The sequence below is a fragment of the Prionailurus viverrinus genome, chromosome A2, assembly GCF_022837055.1.
Source record: "Prionailurus viverrinus isolate Anna chromosome A2, UM_Priviv_1.0, whole genome shotgun sequence".
NCBI classification, from domain to species: domain Eukaryota; kingdom Metazoa; phylum Chordata; class Mammalia; order Carnivora; family Felidae; genus Prionailurus; species Prionailurus viverrinus.
Genome location: NC_062562.1, coordinates 39,624,962 through 39,644,880, shown reverse-complemented (window position 1 = coordinate 39,644,880; position 19,919 = coordinate 39,624,962). Strand labels below are relative to the sequence as shown.

Below are 19,919 nucleotides of genomic sequence, written 5' to 3'. Positions count from 1 at the left end.
GTTTTCTTAATGTCACTTTCCATTGTTTCATTATTAGTGTATAGGAAACCAACAGATTTCTGTACAGTGATTTTGTATCCTGTGACTTTACTGAATTGATTTATCAGCTCTATACCATGTTCTTAATTGGGAAGATTCAACATCATAAAGATGCCCTTCATTCCACACTTAATTTTAAAACGTAGTATAATCAAATTAAAGTACCGACAAATCATTTTTCTGGAATCACACCAGCTGATTTTAAAGTTCACATGATACAGCTAACAACGCTGTATTATATACGTGAAAGTGGTTAAGGAATAGGTATTAGATGTTCTCAACATAAAAAAAAAATGGCACAACTGACATATTTAACACAAATGTCATTGCAGAGACACCTGATTTAAAATAGAACTACCCTCCTTTACTCCCCATACTCCTCAGCTCCACAGCCTTCATCACAGTCTTACATATATTTCCACTTACCTTGTTTCTCTGTCTTGATTGCTGTACTCCCAGGCCCAGGCTCATAAGCAGTCTCTTAATAAACGCGTATGGATGACCAAAGAAGCAACAGATCACCGTCTGGATTGATTGATGGCTGTTTCTGCGATGTTTGATGCTGGCCTGCTCTCGTCTGCTCAGAGCTCTGAGTGCATCCATCTCTCAAGAGCCCTGGGCCAGTGTGGTGGTGGCAGTGGTCACGAGACAGCATATGCAAAGTGGCCGTCACCATTTCATACCGTTGTCACTCCAACTGAGCTCTGTGCATTTCTGGTACACGACATGGATTGAAATTAATTGCTGCTGAAAATGTCTTTAACTGACACTGTGATTCTGCATTGAGACAAAAAGTTATCATGTCCCTTCAGGGGGAAAAAAAATGTCGTGAAAGTCACAATAAAAGAGCAAGTAATTAGTAAATGACAGCAATTAGTAAAGCAAGTATTTGTCATTGTGGGAGACTAATTCCCTACTTTGTTGCCAAGTGACAACCAAGAGCTTAAAAAATGAAAATACGCACAAAGAGGTGGAGCTATGTTTTGCTTCATTGCAAGATTGCCCATCACAAGCCAAAGCAGTACAAACAATGGAGAAATTACAAAATTCATCAAAAGAGATGAAAATGTCAAGCCAGGAGAGACCATTATGACTGACCCATGCCCTGTGCAGGAATATCACGAAGCATATTTCAGTGGGCAGCTAACGTCTTACTTCACGTAACAGTGTCTCTTACTGTTTTCGATGGCTGGCAATTACAGCATGTGGTTTGCCTAACAGGTAATCCCTCATCCTCTCTTCCACCTCATCCCAGGGACGAGGGCATCTATTTCACACATTACTTAATGATTCTTTTAAGGAATACTTCAAGTTCAGTGGCTGGTTGGCTATTTCTTCCCAGGGTGGGTGGTAAGGAGAGAAGCTGACTTCATACGTCCCCATGTCAAACCGCTCAAACTGGGTGAACAGTGGCCACAAGTCAAAGCTTCGTGCGGTCTCTTAAAGGGAAGCTGATTAAACCAAGCATGGTTCATCTATATGCTGACGTACTAATGCGGCTGTTAAAATGACTGGGGTGGCTTTCGAGGTACTGATGCAGACATATTACAAAACCATATTAAACAGGGCAGGAAAGTGCCCCTCACTGTGGACAGGAAGTCAGGGGAGACCACTGGAGAGTGAGGATCTCTTGTAGTGGTCACGCCCTGAGGTTGGGACCTCATTCTCATCTTAGAGATGAGATGTGCGATCACACAGACAACATATGGCAGAGCTGGGATTCAAATCCAGGCAATCTGGCTCCAGGATCTTTGCTGTCAAGCACTAAGGCCCACCTAGTGAGAGCACTTACCTCAGGGTTGAGGCGGGAGGATATAACTGAGGGGTATGGGAGCAAGGGTGGTAGGACTAAAACAATTCAGTATATGCTATTTTGTTTGAATTTTTGCCAGGTGTGCATTAACTTTTAAAATAGAGTGTGTACTCAAAACGTCTCGTGGAAAATCATGGGTGATAGAAAAAAAATAAAATGAACAGAAAACAGTGAAGTACATGGAGTGTGAAACCAAGTGCTTTGGGTCTGTTGACTGGCAAAGCCCTTTGATGCACCTGAATGTGACAGTCTAGGTGGATCTGAGAATCCTTGGACACCTGGAACAGCTCCCTTCCTGGCCTTCCAAGACTGGAAGGGATCTGAGTATAATGGTAAACAAGCAAACAAACAACAACAACAAAAACCACTGGTTTTTTTAGCGTCAGAGCCCCTAATTCTCATTCTGACCTACTTTCAAAGGGTCCCTGGGACTCTTTGTCTATACAATGAGGATATCATTCCACACCTCATAGGGTTGATGGGAATGTTAAAAGAGGTGACATGTGCTGAGGATAAGGAGGGGCATAAAGTGCTCAATTAGTGCTTGCGATTATTATCCTGTTATTGACCAGGATTGAAACCTCAACTTTGATTCTGGTAAAACGGTTGTCATCCCCAGGAACAATACAGAGCTTCCCCTCCATGTTTCTCCTAAAAAGAAATGTCAGATCCTGAACCAGATCTAGTTTTATACCCCTAATTGCACTGAATGCCCAAAGAGTACTGCCAGGCAGATACTATTTCCCCATTTCAACAATAAGGACACTACGGCTCAAAGAAATACTGTTACCTACCCACAGTGCCTCAGCTGGGCTTAACGCTTATCACTGCCAACTCCTATGCCCTTCTATTCTGACCATTACACCTTGCTACCTCCCTGTCCTGTTCATCTTTCGAGGCCAAATGAGAAGCCTTCCCACACAGCCACAAGTGCACTCAGGTGTCTCTCCTATACATCTCAATTCTCAGACCACCTTGAATTAAAAACTTCTTCTCCAAAAGTGACTAAATCCCTCAAAGGTCACAAAAGGGCTGAGTCTACTCTGTTGAGCCTCTCCCTTTCCCTGCAAATACACAGCTCATACAAGTTGCCACCCAACTTAATTTTAGGTACCTAGTCAAATTGAAAAGTGGAAGATTGTGTGCATTCCTAAATGCAGATGGCAGTTGTTGGGTCATCACCTAACCTGACCCTTCCATGCTGTAGCACTGCAAGCCAGGCAAAGAAAAACATCCGAAGATAGCCCAATACCACAGATTTCACCCTCAAATTCTCAGCAAATATAAGCAGCATTAACACTTGCAAGCCTATCCAACTGCTAACATTTCTTGATAGAACTACTAGTTACATTTAGTATTATTACTAATACCAGTAGTAACCAAATATCAAGTCCCATTATACCACATTAAAGCAGGACTGGGCCTGTTTGACTACTCAGCCTCCGGGTCAGAGGAACACTGTCCCCTATTCAGGTGAGGGTGTGTTGTTCCTTACTCTAGGCCAGGTCTTGCAGACACCAGGTCTTGTGTCATCAGCATGCTTATCTCCTGGTGATACAAACTGCTCGTGGAGCTCCAGTCAAGAGCATCCAACTGTGTGGACTGCTCCCAATACCATAAGCCTCACTGCAAAGACAGGCTTCAGGGATGAACACAGAACCCTTCAAGTGGGCAGAGAGTGATCAAAAGATTAGTAAAATTTAGGAATCTCACAGTGGACTGTGTAGACAGTATCCACAAGCCCACTTGATTTCAACTGTCCGCCACTCAGCAAGCACAGGGCTGGCTTGTCCAAGTATAAAAGTGAGGAGAGCAGTGTGCGCAGACTGGAAAACACAGGATTGCTGACATTTTTCTTTTTTTTTTAGCTAAAAAATCCATTGCCTTTGGAAGAAAAAGGCTGGAAGTTTATAAATCCCAGACCACAAACTCTACTGCTCAATTTTAAACAAGAAAAAAACGTCTGTTGCTCTTAAACTGTGACAACAGAAAATAGTATACTCTTCATTCTAGATTAGGGTAAGGGCCCACCATTGTGCTTCTTCCTAGTTAGGGCAAGAATCAGTCTTCCTTACCCAAACAAAACTCGTACTACCAATTCCGTTTACTAAATAATAAAGTTGCCTGGGAGCAAATTAGGTATCCTATAAAGAAGCTGAAACTCAAAAATTTTTTAAATCAGACACATGCTAGTTAATTAGTACTATCTTCTGAATCCAAAGCCCCAAGTGTTACTATTTACTATCACCTACTGTGCAATACAGAAAAGAAAACAGAACCCATCCTCTTCTTTCAGGGCAATTCTACATTTCTAGCCACGGTAGTTGTCTGAAAGAGGCAGTTCTAAAAGAATTCTAACACAAATGTTATAGATCTGTGCATGCAAATTAGTGCCATATTATTCCCAAAGAGAAATTTTTATAAGGTAAATCAGGATTTTATCAGATACCAGGTTTGAACTGTCCATTCGACACAGTTGCACCCTCCACACAGAAATACCATTATCACTCAAGAAACAGAGCTGCAATAAAGTCACGCATTAGGCTTTTCCCCCTATAGACCAGGAAATAAATGCTTATGGATCCTATAGCATCTGAAGTGACTAGGGGAGGAGGAGTTGGGAGAGAGGAAGTGTGAACTATTATGGCAAATAAAGGAATTCCACACAAAGATACTCTTCTAATTTATATTTTATTGCATTATGAAAATAATACATTTGGCAAAGTAATCTAGGCTCCAAATTGAAATAAAATAAAATTCCGAAGGAAGTGTACTGATTTTTTAAATGTGAACTATTTGATGTATTCTAACCAATACATACTAGCATCCTTATTAGGCCAATAATCCAATAAACCTAATTATAATAATTCCACATAAAATTACAAGGTGTTTTTGCATTCATCCATTTTATTAGCACAAATCTCGAGAAGTGAGCTTCGTTTGATCAAAACCAATGTAATTAAACTCCTGTTCAGAAGACAATTTGAAACACTACCCAAAATGTGTATTTCCTTTGGTTCTACAAGTTGCATTTCATTCTTATCACGTTACATTTCTCATAATCAAACATTGTAGCAGCTATAGATTCTGCCCAGTACCTTTATAAGTAATCTAGTATATTACATTTACATTATTTGAAAAATTACTGATTTTACAAATGCAAAAATGCATAAATACATGCCTATCTACACCACCAAGACAAAGTACTCTGAACCTCCATGCTTTCACAGGCTATGCCTTCTGGCCCAGGATTTCTAGGACGCCTTCCCAAGCCAAAGGGTGACAGCCCCCTGATGGGGAATCCCACTGCTCTCTGTGCACACGTGTGAAAGGTGTAGTTACAATAAACCCTAACTGGATTAAACTTATTTAATAATCAACATTTAAAATAGGACATTTTCCACTACTCATCTCTGTTCTGCTACACTTTCAGACCTGAAAAGATGTATTTTCAAAAATGTACTAGGATAATTAATGTTTTCACTTTTTTAAAAGGGGAAAGTGCTAAAAACATCGTACATATACACTCTGTATCCTCATCAGCACTGAAAGTCCTTTTCACATGTTGGGTTCAGAGTCTAGATTCTAACAGGTAAACAATCTGCTCAAGGCCAAAAAAAGGAAATAATTATTTTTAATCACTGAGGTCTTGATGCTTCATTTAGATCTTTTAATGACTTTGCTGATGTGTTAAGAAAATGTGCCTAAAATTAGCCTTTAAAAGATTCACATCTCAATCAGTTACTATTAAAACTCGTATTTTCATTAAAGCAAAGTCTGTGTAAGTGCACCTATGCATACTTGCGGAAATCTACTTCCAAATGGGCATCAATATCTTAAACCAGCTGAACAAGGTTTCCCAGTTTAACTACAGAAGTATTCCACCTATCCTAAAGAATATATCCCATGAGCATTCTACAATTATCTGTATAAACAGCAACAAGTTTGATCTATGATCAACATATGAATATCTAATAAATATTAAAACTATTAAACTATAGATTAAAATGCAGATCTCTCATAGAGTTAAATGATGGCATTTTGGTACATTCACCATTATTGTACTTTATTTAATAAAGAAATACATTTGCCCTTGCAAAAATAGCAATTGCAAGTTTACAAATAAAACCACAGACCTTAAAATCATGTTGCTAAATCTTCTACTTATAACCAACAAAAGTAAACTGATTTGTTTACAAATGGTCCATGGCACAATTAAAACAAAAAATATCAAAGGTCACAGGATCTTAAAGAATAGGTTTATTGACAATAATTTCATAAATATTCTAAAGAAAAGTTTAAAATTTCTAAACTTAAAATGTTTAAAATCTGTTCTCATTGGCAAAATATCCCTCAACAAAATAATAAGTCACTACAAATGAATGTCACATTTAAAATTTGCTTCATTTTAACATTTTTGCAAAAAATTTTCTAAAAATTTACAATGTGTGATTTTTTTCTCCCCTCCTGGACGCAGTAAATCAATATGTAGTTTTTATGTCAACTATTAGACATATTCATAAATATATCTAGCTGCTGTGAACCTGACAGTCAAGTCAGTCAGTAGTATATTACCCTATAAACATAAACGGAGCCCAATTTGGTAATTATAGCAATTTAAGTAGTCAAAATGCAAAAGTTGTAATTGCCACCCACATCACCCCAAAGATTATGATACAGTGTCAGAAACTGTTTGCATCAGTTTTCTAAGTTCATTTGTGTAATTCAGATATCTGAAACTAAAAAAGGGATTCTTTTGTATTTTGATAAAAATGTACTCGAATATTTCATAACATTAATATTTATTGCTTTATATGAATACTGTATTGAAAGCCCAAGCATTCAGTTTACACACAGAAATTATACAATTATATACCGCTTCACAAAGGCAGTGAACACATTACATTCTACAAAATCTACTTTACAGAAATTTAAAAATTCTAAATATCAAAAGGTACAGCTGAAGAAACAGGTATAAATTTGGCAGCCAGTAATTTTGACAGGGAAGTTGCAGCTTGCATGACTTTAAATATGTGAATTTGAAAATATTGAGTTTAGAGTAATCATTGTGCTTTGTGTTAATCTGAAAAATATAACACTGGCTGTCGAAGAAGCATGTTCAAAAATATTTAATTCACTTCAAAATGTCATACAAATTATGGTGGTTTCTATGCACCCCTAAAGCTTCAGCCATTTAGCTCCAGTACATTACTATAGTAATATATTAATTCTTCCAGTACAGTGGGGTTTCACACCAATGACATTTGCATACTCTAGAATAATTTAGAAAGAAATGTGTAATATTCACAATGTTCAGAAAAGCAAGCAAAAGGTCAAGGAACCTGCCGGGTTCTTCTGAGATGGTCTCATGTCAGCATTCATTCTACAAAATAGTAAGCTAATGTTTGAACACAGTTTCCAAGATAAAGCATATTTTCTCATAAATAGTGAAGTCTTTTTCTCAGGCACCTCAGAAGTATACAAAAGAATTTTAGTTTGAACAGATCTCTTGGAATGTGTTTAACCTGGTATTTCAACAGACTTATTTCCAGGGTTTCACAAGGGCCAGATTTTATTTGAATTACTCAGAAGAGAAACTGAAACTGTCTTCTGAAAGAGGTGAACTCAATCATTACCAATAGAAAAAGTATCCACTGTATTCATCTCTTATAGAAACAGAAAAATATAACATTTCCCCCCTTAGAATAATATATATATATGTGTATATATATATATGTATATATATATATATATATATGTATATATGACTTAAAGTTCCATTGTACATAGTCAAACAATAAAATCTGGAAACCAGCATGAAACCCTATAATTCACATGTTAAAATGTTGAAACTATGACCAAAATATGAAAACTGCTAGAGCTGTCAGAAAGAGACAAGACAAAAAGACTTCTTGCATATGTATAAACTAAATGTGATCATCTCCAAAAGGTTTTCAAAATTATAATTATTACCTTCCAGTTTAAAAACTTTAATTCAAAAAAAAAAAAAAAATCTATACACAAACCACTGATTTGACCAGACTGAAAGAAAAAGTCAGCGGTAAGCAGGACCCAGAGGAGCTGATATTCACAGTTCTTACATGTACAACTCTTTCAGGATTTATCCCATAAAGTACTTTATTTTACAACCTGCTTCTCTTGTAAAAACTAGAGGTCCATTTTATTACATAAAAGTTTTATACAGTGTAAAACCAGAACTGTATGTAAAATACTGCATCTACATGTTTCTAGATAGTTAGTCTTGTTCCATTGGTTCATCTGTGACTTCTGTGGCTTCTTCGTCGTTTTCCATAGATGATTCTGAGAGAATCTCTCCAGTTTTACTGGAATTGGATCCTACTAATTCTTCTGTCTCATGGCAATCAGAACCACTACTTACAGGGCCTGTATTTTCACTACCTTCAGAATGTAAATCTTTCTCAGCTTGAGTCAGATCAGATTCCTCCATTTGATTATTTTCCTCAGAAGTCTCTTCATTCACAGTTAAGGCATCATCAGATTCTTTTTCTTGATTTTTTCTTTCTGGAATCATTTCTCTTGATGTCATAAAAGACTCTAAAAATAAGCAAATGTTGTTGTAGTTAAATTTGATTTTCAAAATACCTCCACAGTTAAGTTTCATGAATTCTGATATTCTACAGTTCAAATCCTATCCCCTGAAACTCAGCAGCAACTACATACAGGTGGCAGAAAAGCCCAACATCAGCATTATAAGGAGTTCCATTACGTTAAATTCTTTCACGCAAAAATGAAGTACAAGAATTTGAGGATCTCCTTACTCCACCCTTTTACAGATGGTCTCTAAATACCTTCTTCTTCCTCTTCATCCTCTTCTTCATCCTCTTCTGTACAGTGCTGTCTGGTACAACTACTTTCCTTGTCTTTATCCTGAGATGACGACGATGTTTCTGTTTCTTCTACCATGACCGAAGAAATTTCACTGGAAGATGTTTGGCTGGCTGTCTCTCTGACTTCACTTTCTTTGTCAAACCTGAGTCTTTTTACCTCATGCCCCTCAGCCTCCACAGAATCTTCATCTGGGTGTTTATTTTTTATAGGGCTCACTGAGGAACCTTCGGATTCAGCGGTCACAGAGTCACTGTAAATGTTTTTTTTAAAATGCCATTAGTAAGATTTTCTTCATCTTCCACATTCTCATCTCATTTTTAAGGTCTAGTAATTTTTAAAACTGTATTTCACTGTCAAAGTTAAACTGTACCATCTGGGCAAAGAGAAACACAACACAATAATTTCGAGGGAACCTCAACTGTTTAACGAGTATTTCCCACTAGAACCAGTCAACAAGCTGCATGACATTTCTGTTCAATTCTGCAGTAAATGGCTTCCCGTAACATAACTACAAGTCCTCCAGATGGATATACTAAGATTGCTCACTTGTTTTGTCTGCTTTCCCTTAATGTGTTGCAGAAAATGTGAAATGGGATATAAACCAAAGGTTTCCTTTAATAATCTATAATGAGAAATAACTCACTAAATTTCAACATTTCAGGTTACTTGCAAAAACAAGAAATAAAAAATATCATGACCGGGGCGCCTGGGTGGCGCAGTCGGTTAAGCGTCCGACTTCAGCCAGGTCACGATCTCGCGGTCCGTGAGTTCGAGCCCCGCGTCGGGCTCTGGGCTGATGGCTCAGAGCCTGGAGCCTGTTTCCGACTCTGTGTCTCCCTCTCTCTCTGCCCCTCCCCCATTCATGCTCTGTCTCTCTCTGTCCCAAAAATAAATAAACGTTGAAAAAAAAAATTTAAAAAAAAAAAAAAGTTTAAAAAATAAAAAAAATATCATGACCATTTTACTTTCTTAAGACCCTACTATAAATAGGATCTCCCCAAATTAGCTGTTTTCAGCCTTTTCTATGATCATCTTCATCATGTACTAATACTGGAAACTTCCAGAAGCCACAGACTGCTCCTGTAAAACACACTAAAACCTTTCTGTGTTCCTCAAAACAACAGTAAATAGGAAATAATGAGTGCTGAAAACAATCAATAAACGTCAACCTTTTTTGAAAACATGTTTGTTTTAAAATATAAATCACATACAAACCTGTGATTTTTGTCCTCATTTTGCTGTAAGTTTGACTCTTTGCTGTCTGCGCTCTCAGGCAAGCCATTTGTTGTCATGGGGACTGACAAAGAAACCTTTGGTCGATTAAGCGGCCTGGGTGTTCCAGGCCCATTTATATTAGACCTATGGTAAGATAAATGAACATCATTTTCTCATTTTTGTAAGAGGTCGCCCTCCCAAAGTTTGCTTATATATACACATCACAGAAGTATTTAACTTTGACTTAGATTTTGGGTTACCAAATTAATTTATCCTGTATCTTCCACAAAATGCCCAATTTGTAACAAAGTATACTGAACCTGCTGCTCAAAATTAGGAAAATGCAATCTCTCTGGATATTAAAATCAATAACCTCACCGTTCAGTGTAACTTGGTGAATTTCCAGGAAACATAACACCATTCATTCGATTTAAACTATTGGAATTGTTTTTCCTAGGAGAAAATTAAAAAAACACCGTTACAGATCATTTAGTTCTTTAATTTTGGTAAGAGCCATGGACCTAAAACATCTTTTAAGTAGGATCTCATGGTCACAGAACCAAACAGAAAGACTTCTGTGAGAAACAACCTAATTATGGGATTACCTTAATATCTCATTTCCCACAGGTTTATTCTTGTGAGAGTTCTAAAAACAAACTCACTGTTACTGCCTATGGAATCACAGACGTTTTATAAACCCAGTGTTTCTCAACAGGAGGCAACATCATTCTCGCAGCTCTCCTTCCTCCAGCCCACAGCCCCAGGAGACTTCAGACAATGTCTGAAGACATTCTTTGAGGAAGGAGAAGGACGCTACAGGCATCCAGTGGGTAGAAGCCAAGGACAGGGCTTAACTGCTGAAATTCCCAGGACATCCACTCAAAACAAAGGATCAATAGTGCCAAAGACTATGTCTTAAACTGATACATTAATTTGTTATATAAATCTTGACAACTGGAAATACTTTTCCATTATGAACAGGAAACTCATCAAGTAGCTATCCCAAACCTAGGAGTTTTGCCCTACAAACACCATGGTAAGATATCTAGAATGGGATCTCAGGGTTCTGAGCACCCTGACAGTAGACAAATCCACAAATGTAAAGATTACAGTAAATTATCAAATCACTTTAATCCACATCTCTTTATCAGAAAAACATAGAGGTAATGTCATTGGTAATATTCTACTTGGGGGACTGGGTAGTAGGTTCACAAGTATTTATAAATGTTATCAAGCTTCATTCCATCTAAAGTAAATATAACCTATTTTAAAGACTAATAGAAATGATACAATTATTAGAATATACAGAAATGCAAAAATCTATATATACTTACTCTGAAGAAGGGTATACACAGCTAACAACCATCACATTCTGTAATAACAAAAGTTCTTGCTTTAATGTGAGGGAAAGCACTACAACATAAAGTTTAATCATTTGTTTTTAATTTCTCAGAATCCCCCTGACAGATTAAGTGCCTATCTATTCCAATTTTACTAATACAAGGAAATAAATGGTTAGAAAGGATTAATCAAACAAGAGAAACTGAAACAATAACAGACTATTTTTTTAATATTTATTTATTGTGAGAGCACGTATGTGCATGTGAGTGGGAGAGGGGCAGAGAGAGATGGAGAAAATCTCAAGTAGCCTCCGTGCTGCCAGCACAGAGCCTGATGCAAAGCTGGATCCCATGAATCCACAAACCATGAGATCATAACCTGAGCCAAAATCAAGAGCTGGACGCTTAATCAACTGACTCACCCAGGCATCCCCAGACTAAATCTAATATAACCTACTAAACCATTTGCTTTTTCTGCCAGTATTATTTTAACTCTACTCTAGCTACTTTGGAGTCCTGACAGTATATCTATCAATCATACAGTGGAGCCACACTCTTACATTATATTGAAATCACTCCAAGATATTTAGAGATTCAAATACTTAGGCCAAGTATAATGAATTTCCTTATAGAGCAGTACCCAATCAGAAGCCTGATGTGTAGTAGCATCATATACCAAAAAAGAGCCTAAGAACTTTTTAAGAGTATAATCTTCCTGGTAATACGAAACTTATTAATAGTCAATATTCATTAAATGTGTATTGAACCAGAGTAAGCACTTTACATTTGATCCCCTCCAGAACCCTGTTATTATCCATACTTTACAGATGAGAAACTGAGACTTGGGTTATATAACTAGTCTATGGTCACCCAAATCAAACACTGTAGCCCTGATTTGGTGAGAGGGCCACCCCTGGTACAACTGCTACAACTGCCTCTTCACCCAAAGATAGCCAAAATCTAATTGCTAAAAGTCCATAGGCTGAAAATAAGTACTGACGAATCATCTCAGTTTCCTGCCCTTCAGGAATCTTATTAAATTGAGGGCATGGAAGCTGCAACAAAATACATTAATCCAGTAAGGCCTTAAGATCTATTGTAAATCACTAAGAAATGGTTTTGGATTCCTGCTCCAAGGGTAAAATAAATTGAATCTGAATTAACCATGAACACTGAACTATGTTTTAGGATCAATCACAGGGAATTATAAACCCACTGGTCCAATCTTGGTTCTCATAGGGTTTCTTCACTGGTTCTTTACTCCAGACAAGTCAATTTCCTACTTTTCATTTCCTCAAACACCTTGATGTCTTTGTTTATCACACTGTTTCCTCTGTCCAAAATACCCTTCTCTTACAACTAACATCCCCTACCCACAAAAAAACCCAATGCTTTCCTCATTCGTAAGTCTGATCTACATCTTTCTCAATATCTAACTTAAATTTTTGCATCAGATTTTCCAAAGTTGTGCACCTCTGAAAGCCAGAAAGAAAGAAATGAATTCCATGGGTAAACAAGTGTGCAAAACACAACTGAAGTTAAAATATCAATGCTAGAATTTTGCAGAGCCTTTAATGTGAATGCATACCATGAACTCTGAAAAGACAGTAAGGTGCTTTCCCCAAACTTAAGTGATCACAAGCCCTCCCTCTATGCCCCTCCTATTAAATCTCTCTCCAAAACTTAGTTTTTCCCAAATTAGGAAAACAACTTGGAAAAACTTTAGGTAGATTTCAGGAAGCCTATCCGAAGAAAAGATGCCTATAACAGCACTTACTCAATACTCTCTTCTGAAATACATTAGGCTAAGTTTAATATAATTCCAAAAATAAAATAAATACCTTTTCTACTCCTCTGAGAAATTTGTCTGTTCCTGTATAGTTTCTCCTTGGATCTGTTAGCAACTCACATAGTCGCTGAATAGTAAAAGGGATACTGCAAAAGAACATGATTTTATAGTTTGAGATCATTAATTATTAAGAGAATCAGGAACATCATTAATCTTGCTATTTAAAGATTTACCTAGTCATCTGGTATTAAGTGACAAAAGAAAATGTTACAATAGGAAGATGAATAGATGAGTGACTTAAAAATAAGCAAGACAATAAGTACACCTGTCTTTTTAGTAAGAAAATCCCTTGCCTTAAAAAGTAATTAAAAAAAGAAAGACATTTTTGAAAGTTTCAAAACTAACTGAGAAAAAAATTTTAACATTCTGAATATAATTGAATTTTAAGTTTACAAGAGAGGCAACACAATTAATAATCAAGTTACAGTTTATTAAATACAGAAACTTTTCCTCAAGCATTCCTTTGCACACAAAGATTTCTGTACAGTGTTCCCCCCCCCCAAATGTAAATGTTTTGTTATCGGATGGAACAAAGCAAATGATTCAATAAAAAAGTATTATAAATAAGGTCCCGCTCCATAATTACAGTTTTATATACAATGTGTGTTTCATCAGACATAAAATACAAACACCATCATTATTTTGATAAGTGCCCTATTAACTTTACCAAATACTTCAACCACAATCACATTTTCATTTGATCATACCAAATACAAAACTGATATACGTTGGACTAGTATCATTATATAAATGTAAAAAAATTCATCTCACATACTATTAGCATTCCTTAGAATTACAGTGTGAACAGCAAACATAAAAGCATTAGGACAAACAGCTAAAAAGTACAAACATAAACTTCAGACTTCAGTATTTGCCATTCAAACCTACTTATTCTCCTTAAAAACAATTACAAAACCTCGAATTAAGACTTAACATTCACAAAGTTCTTTATTGAGTATAGGCATTTTGACACAGTACTCTCCCCAACAAGGGAAAGCAGTGAGTGAGTTAACAGTGCCAGGACTCAAAGCCAGTATCTCTAACCTGAAATCCCTTGTCTTCCCTTTCCACTATTCCAAACATACTTAAAATTTTGTTAATTGTCTAAATTGACAAACTATATTTGGTTCTCTTATTTTTAGCATCAATACTACCCTTATGTTCTTATAAAAAGTCAATATAAGACTTAGAACCTATTTTGAAAAAATATACATTTATTCATATGAAAACATTTTACATATAAGAAGCCAAGACTCAATCTTCTCTCAAGTAGCATCAAAACCTAAAACTGAGAAAGCTATCATTCTGCCAACAAAAGACTGAGCACGAACTAAAAGATGTGTGTGGCTGATGTCGCAAATACTCAGAAGGAGCTAGAAATTACAGAACTTCTCTGATGTCATCATGAATGCTAAAGGAAATGCCTTTGATTTCTGAGAAAGACCATTTCTTCCTTTTGAAAATACAGTCAGAATGGAGTATACCGTCCAAATTAAGAATCTTTAAAATGGAAAAAGGAAACAAGGCACATCAACAACGTTACTAGAAACAAGACAGTAAGCTTACACATGTGTTTTATTCATTTCTATAAAGACAACACAACTGAAAACCTACATATAGCTAATACACAAAACTGTTAACTACATTTAAACAATTAAAAAAAAAACATCTCCCAAGCTACATATATAATAAACAACATAAATTTACAATTTGTCTTTCCTCAGATTTAACTGAAAGCTTAAGGGCAGGATCTCCTCCTACATATTAGGTTCAATATGTAAGTTATTTGTACACATATATATCTGAAATGCATTACCATCAGGGATTTCTGAATATTAATAGTATCTCTGTACGTCAGCCCCTCTTCAAGTTCATTACTTCCCAAACCTTGAACACAGTCTGCCTATGCTATTCTAGTGACACTATAACTGAGTGGGTAAGTTATTAAAAAGAAGCAAATAGCACCCAAAGTTAAGAACAGTTAAACAATACTTAACTGACAACTACTTAAATAGATGTTATATCTAGCTATCTTTTCCTCCGACTACACTTCTTTCAAGAACCAAAACCAGTATATTCTCTTAAATTAAAAATAGCTTTATGGGCACCTGGGTGGCTCGGGTGGTTAAGCATCCAACTCTTGATTTTGGCTCAAGTCATAATCTCGGGTTCCTGAGACTGAGCCTGCTTGGGATGCTCTCTCTCCCTCCCCCACTCACACTTTCTCTCTAATAAACTTTTTTTTTTTTTTAAATGGAAAAAAAAAATAGCTTTAAAACATAAATATCTTTAAGCTGTTTGTTAACAATGTTTACCCTAAATGTTTTGCCTATTTTCTTTAGGAAGGTAAGTAAAAGTGTAGCCAATTAACAACACTACATATGTTGGTAAATAATACTACTTTGGGGGCGGGGGGGGGGGGGAGTGTATTATATCTGCATAACCATGTTTGCAATAATAGCCTGTGATAAAATGAGTTTACTTCTTAGGCACCTTCTGGAGCTTTAAGAGTTATTTTACCAAGTGTCCAACAGATGGCACTAAAATGTCATATAACACCCCTACTCCTTACCTGAACAGGCTAAAATATAAATATTACTTGTAAATAAAAGTATGCACTGGAAACATTAATATAATCTTGATAACTCCAAAGAAGGTCTCTTTACACACAGTTGTACTTTTTAAGTAAATATAAGCTAGAAATATTTACTCAGTAGCAGAGCATATAAGTTATTACAGTAAATGCTAATAAAATTGTACACAATGCTATCAGGATAAGCTGTATGCCAAGGAAGCAAGCATGAACCTGGGAACACTTCATCTGAGTTAGGTCTTTAAAAAAGAGGCCTAAGAATAAACCAGACAAATCCAAAATGAATGTTTGCTACAAAAACTGTTAACAAAAAGCTTGCCTTCGGTTACGTGTTTTAAGTAGGGCTCATGCCCAACACGGAGACCAGTGCGGGACTTGAATTCATGACCCTGACATCAAGACCAGCGGTGAAATCAAGAGCCAGATGCTTAACTGACTAAGCCGGCATCCCTCTTCTGTTACTCTTGAGACATAGCAAACAAAACCATTTATTCTAGCTCCTGTAAGTAAAGTTTTTTTCCAATAAAAATCACTAAACATGCTCGCTTCGGCAGCACATATACCAATAAAAATCACTAACTTAAGACCCCTGTGCTAAGAAGAAAAAAGCAAAAATGCACACAATGAAAAACCTAAACCAGAATCCCTAAATTTGGGGAAATGGGGTAAGGATATTCAATGGAACAATATACTGTAAAATATAAAATTTAGCGGAAAAATCTTTGTGAGGCAGGGAGTGCCTGCGTGGCTCAGCTGGTTAAGCATCAGACTTCAGCTCAGGTCATGATCTCACTGTTCCTGAGTTCAAGCTCCACGTAGGGCTCTGTGCTGACAGCTCAGAGCCTGGAGCCCACTTCAGATTCTGCCTCCGTCTCCCGCTCACTCTGCCTGTCTCAAAAATAAACATTAAAAAATTTTTCAAAAAAAAAAAAATCTTTGGGGTAATTTGAAATAAAAATGTATTCAGTTTACTCTGCAATGTATTACCTTATTTGCCCACCAAAGATAAAAACAAAGAATACATAAGGAACTGGGGGGGGGGGGGGGACACTTTTAAAAAGAACATGATTAGCTAGCATTTTCCACTGTAAAAAAAAAAAAAAAAAAGGTGTCTACAAAATCCAGCAAAACTTAAAACAAAACCACATTAAAGATCCAAGAGTGATAGGTTCTTTCAAAATGGCATTACTCAGAAACACTAGAGAACACTGTCAACCAGTCTACTTTTGATGTACAAAATTATATAGTGTAGTAAAAAAAGCATATTTGATAGCCCACTGGGAGACCATTTCCAAGTGTGTATACACGCGCACACACACACACACACACACACACACACACACACACACAAAATGTAACATAACATAATGTATATAAACCACTTAACAATGCCTGAAATATTTTATAAGGTGTTCATCAAATCTTAGGTTCCATCATCATCCTGATCCCTTTCAATAATTAATAGAGACTAGAAAGCACAAACACTCCAAAGACCAACTACAGAGGAACAAAATCAAAAGTTTATCTGTCTTTAAAAATATTCCTTTTAATTCCAAGGAGAGCAACTAACCCTGATTAAAGAGGATCACACATTTTATATTAGCTACAGAGTATATCTTAATTTGACTGCAATCTGTTCCCATTCACTGAATTAAAAAAAAAAAAAAAAGTATCAAGTCCTACAGACCTGAAAGCTGTGAGAATTCAAGTATCAGGAAAGGGTCTGTACATGAGAAAAACATCTAAGCGAAAATTAGCAATTCAATGTTAGTTTTAAAAGAAAGAAATTTTACACAATAAAGCCAACACCTAAAGGAAGAATTTCCTACCTTATATTTTAACCTGAGATTATAGTTTGATTAAAACTTATCTTAGTCTGTTTAAATGTTTTTATCACTAAGATGTACAAATATTCTGAATGCATACCAAGGTATTCAGTTGGAAAGAATGCATTCAGAAAAATAAAATGCACATTTTATTCAGGATCTAAGATAAGCATCAGATAACTTATTATCTTACTCTTGTAATACAATAAACTTTCCTCATGAAGAAGATAAAGGAATATAAAATATAACACAGGCCATCCAAGTAAAAAAACTAAGCGATAACCATAAAATCAGACACCCTATTATGAAAAATGCTAAAAGAGCCAGCTCGCTTTTATTTTATGCATAAAGATGTGGTTTTTACTGTCTTTTATTTTCTATTAATGGCTACATTCAGTTAACAGAATTACTTAAATCTGATCTGAACTATTTAGATAAAAACTAACTTAAATATACCTTAATTTATCAAAGGCTAAATGGGTTGTTTGGTTTACTCTTAGGTCCTACAAAAGTCAGAAATACCACGTGACATTACCTTTTTACAGAAAGCAAGATGCTCTACCTGTACTCAGGGTTTAATATTTGTATAAATATACACATAAACATTATTAGGTATATATTTCCTATCTCAAATCCAACGTTAGAAATCCTGATACTGAAAACATCAATGTAAAATTATAAGTACAAACAATTAAGAAAACGAAGAATTAGCCTCTTAAAATAATGCTGAGTAATCCTAAACTAGTATCTGCACCATTCCCCATCCCAAACTAAGTCCGTAGCAACTGTAAACACTTTTAATCAAGTTAAATCATCTTTTACAGTGCCTACAGCAGGCTGATTTGTCACTGTACTTTTATCAAATAGAAAATGTCAAGAAAAAATGAAGAGTTCTGCTATATCCTACCTTTCGATTTAAAACATTTTATTAGACATCAAATCAAACGTTATTACCAAAGGACAAGACAAAGTGGTGGTAGAGCAAGGAGGGTAGGTTACTAAATAATTTCAATTCTCAACTAGTTATGCTAAGTGAAAGAGATCAAAGAAAATAAACAGAGCTACAAGATTTAATATGCTCAACACAAAAAAAAAAACCGCAAAAACTTTTTTTTTCCCTAACTAGAGAAGAAAATTCAGCAACCAACAGGTCAAAGTAAGAGAACAAAGTAACAAAAGACTAGAACCCATCTTCTCATCCCTGAGTAATCTCAAGCTAACTGTAAAGCAACAATACAAAATCAAAACAGGAGTGTGTTTTACATCTATGATGCAGATAGAAGAGTATAAAAATCTCATATACGACCTTTAAAAAAGGTATGAAGAGGCACACACTCAAGTGCAGAAACTTACAAGAGATATCTGTATGTATGCAACCCACACGTAAAAGAATTAGTGTGAAGTTTTTAGGACTAAGAAAAATCTGGTCAGTCATGTATGTTAAAGTAACTTTAGAGAACAAATTCAATATTCAGAAAGACTATCATGTAGGGGCGCCTGGGTGGCGCAGTCGGTTAAGCGTCCGACTTCAGCCAGGTCACGATCTCGCGGTCCGTGAGTTCGAGCCCCGCGTCAGGCTCTGGGCTGATGGCTCGGAGCCTGGAGCCTGTTTCCGATTCTGTGTCTCCCTCTCTCTCTCTCTGCCCCTCCCCCGTTCATGCTTTGTCTCTCTCTGTCCCAAAAATAAATAAAAAACGTTGAAAAAAAAAATTTAAAAAAAAAAAAAAAAAAAAAGAAAGACTATCATGTCAAAAGTTGAAAAGCACTCCTCCGTTGTAACTGACTGTACCTGCCTTACAGATGATAGAACAATTAAAAGTTTTTAGGCATCAAATGGTTATGTATTTCTTCCAGACATGCTCATAAATACACAGCCATACTATATTAGTCAACTACCCATAATTAACTGAAACTCACTGCTTATTTTAGAAAGGCCTTAGATCTAACACCATTGACAAAGGAGAAGCAAACACACACAGTTAATTTGTATTCATTATTCTTCCACTTCAGTCATTTAGAGGACATATAACTATCTTTTTTAAAACTACCAGAAATGTAAATTACATTCTTTCTACCCCTTGAAGTCCCTGTGTACTATTATAGGAATGAACTACCAGAAACAAAATATAAATATAGAAGCATGCTTTTGTTCTTTTCATCCATTTATTCAGTACTTGTTTGAAAACCTACTATGTTCAGGCACTGACTGTTCTAGGCCTTGTTTGGAACACACTTAACCCTGTGTCTGTAACCCCTTACAGTTCAAGAAATCAAGCCAACAAGTCAATCGACAATTACCACTTCAAAGAGGGAAAATTTAAGTGCTGACAATATAGTGAAATAATTTTGAAAAACGGATACTCTATTTTATAGC

At 36.1% G+C, this 19,919-nt stretch overlaps 1 protein-coding gene across 1 annotated transcript in view; it reads right to left on the bottom strand.

Annotated features, from left to right (window-relative positions):
- Positions 1–6,637: 6,637 nt before the first annotated feature.
- Positions 6,638–19,919, bottom strand: part of PPP4R2 (protein phosphatase 4 regulatory subunit 2) — a 51,071-nt gene continuing 37,789 nt past the window's right edge. Inside the window, exons 4-9 of the mRNA XM_047848941.1 lie at positions 13,119–13,212; positions 11,272–11,309; positions 10,316–10,390; positions 9,938–10,081; positions 8,683–8,972; positions 6,638–8,428 (exon numbers count right to left, since the gene is read on the bottom strand). Coding sequence (XP_047704897.1) covers positions 8,109–8,428; positions 8,683–8,972; positions 9,938–10,081; positions 10,316–10,390; positions 11,272–11,309; positions 13,119–13,212 — 961 coding nt within the window. The 3' untranslated portion in view covers positions 6,638–8,108. The remainder of the gene's footprint in view (positions 8,429–8,682; positions 8,973–9,937; positions 10,082–10,315; positions 10,391–11,271; positions 11,310–13,118; positions 13,213–19,919) is intronic.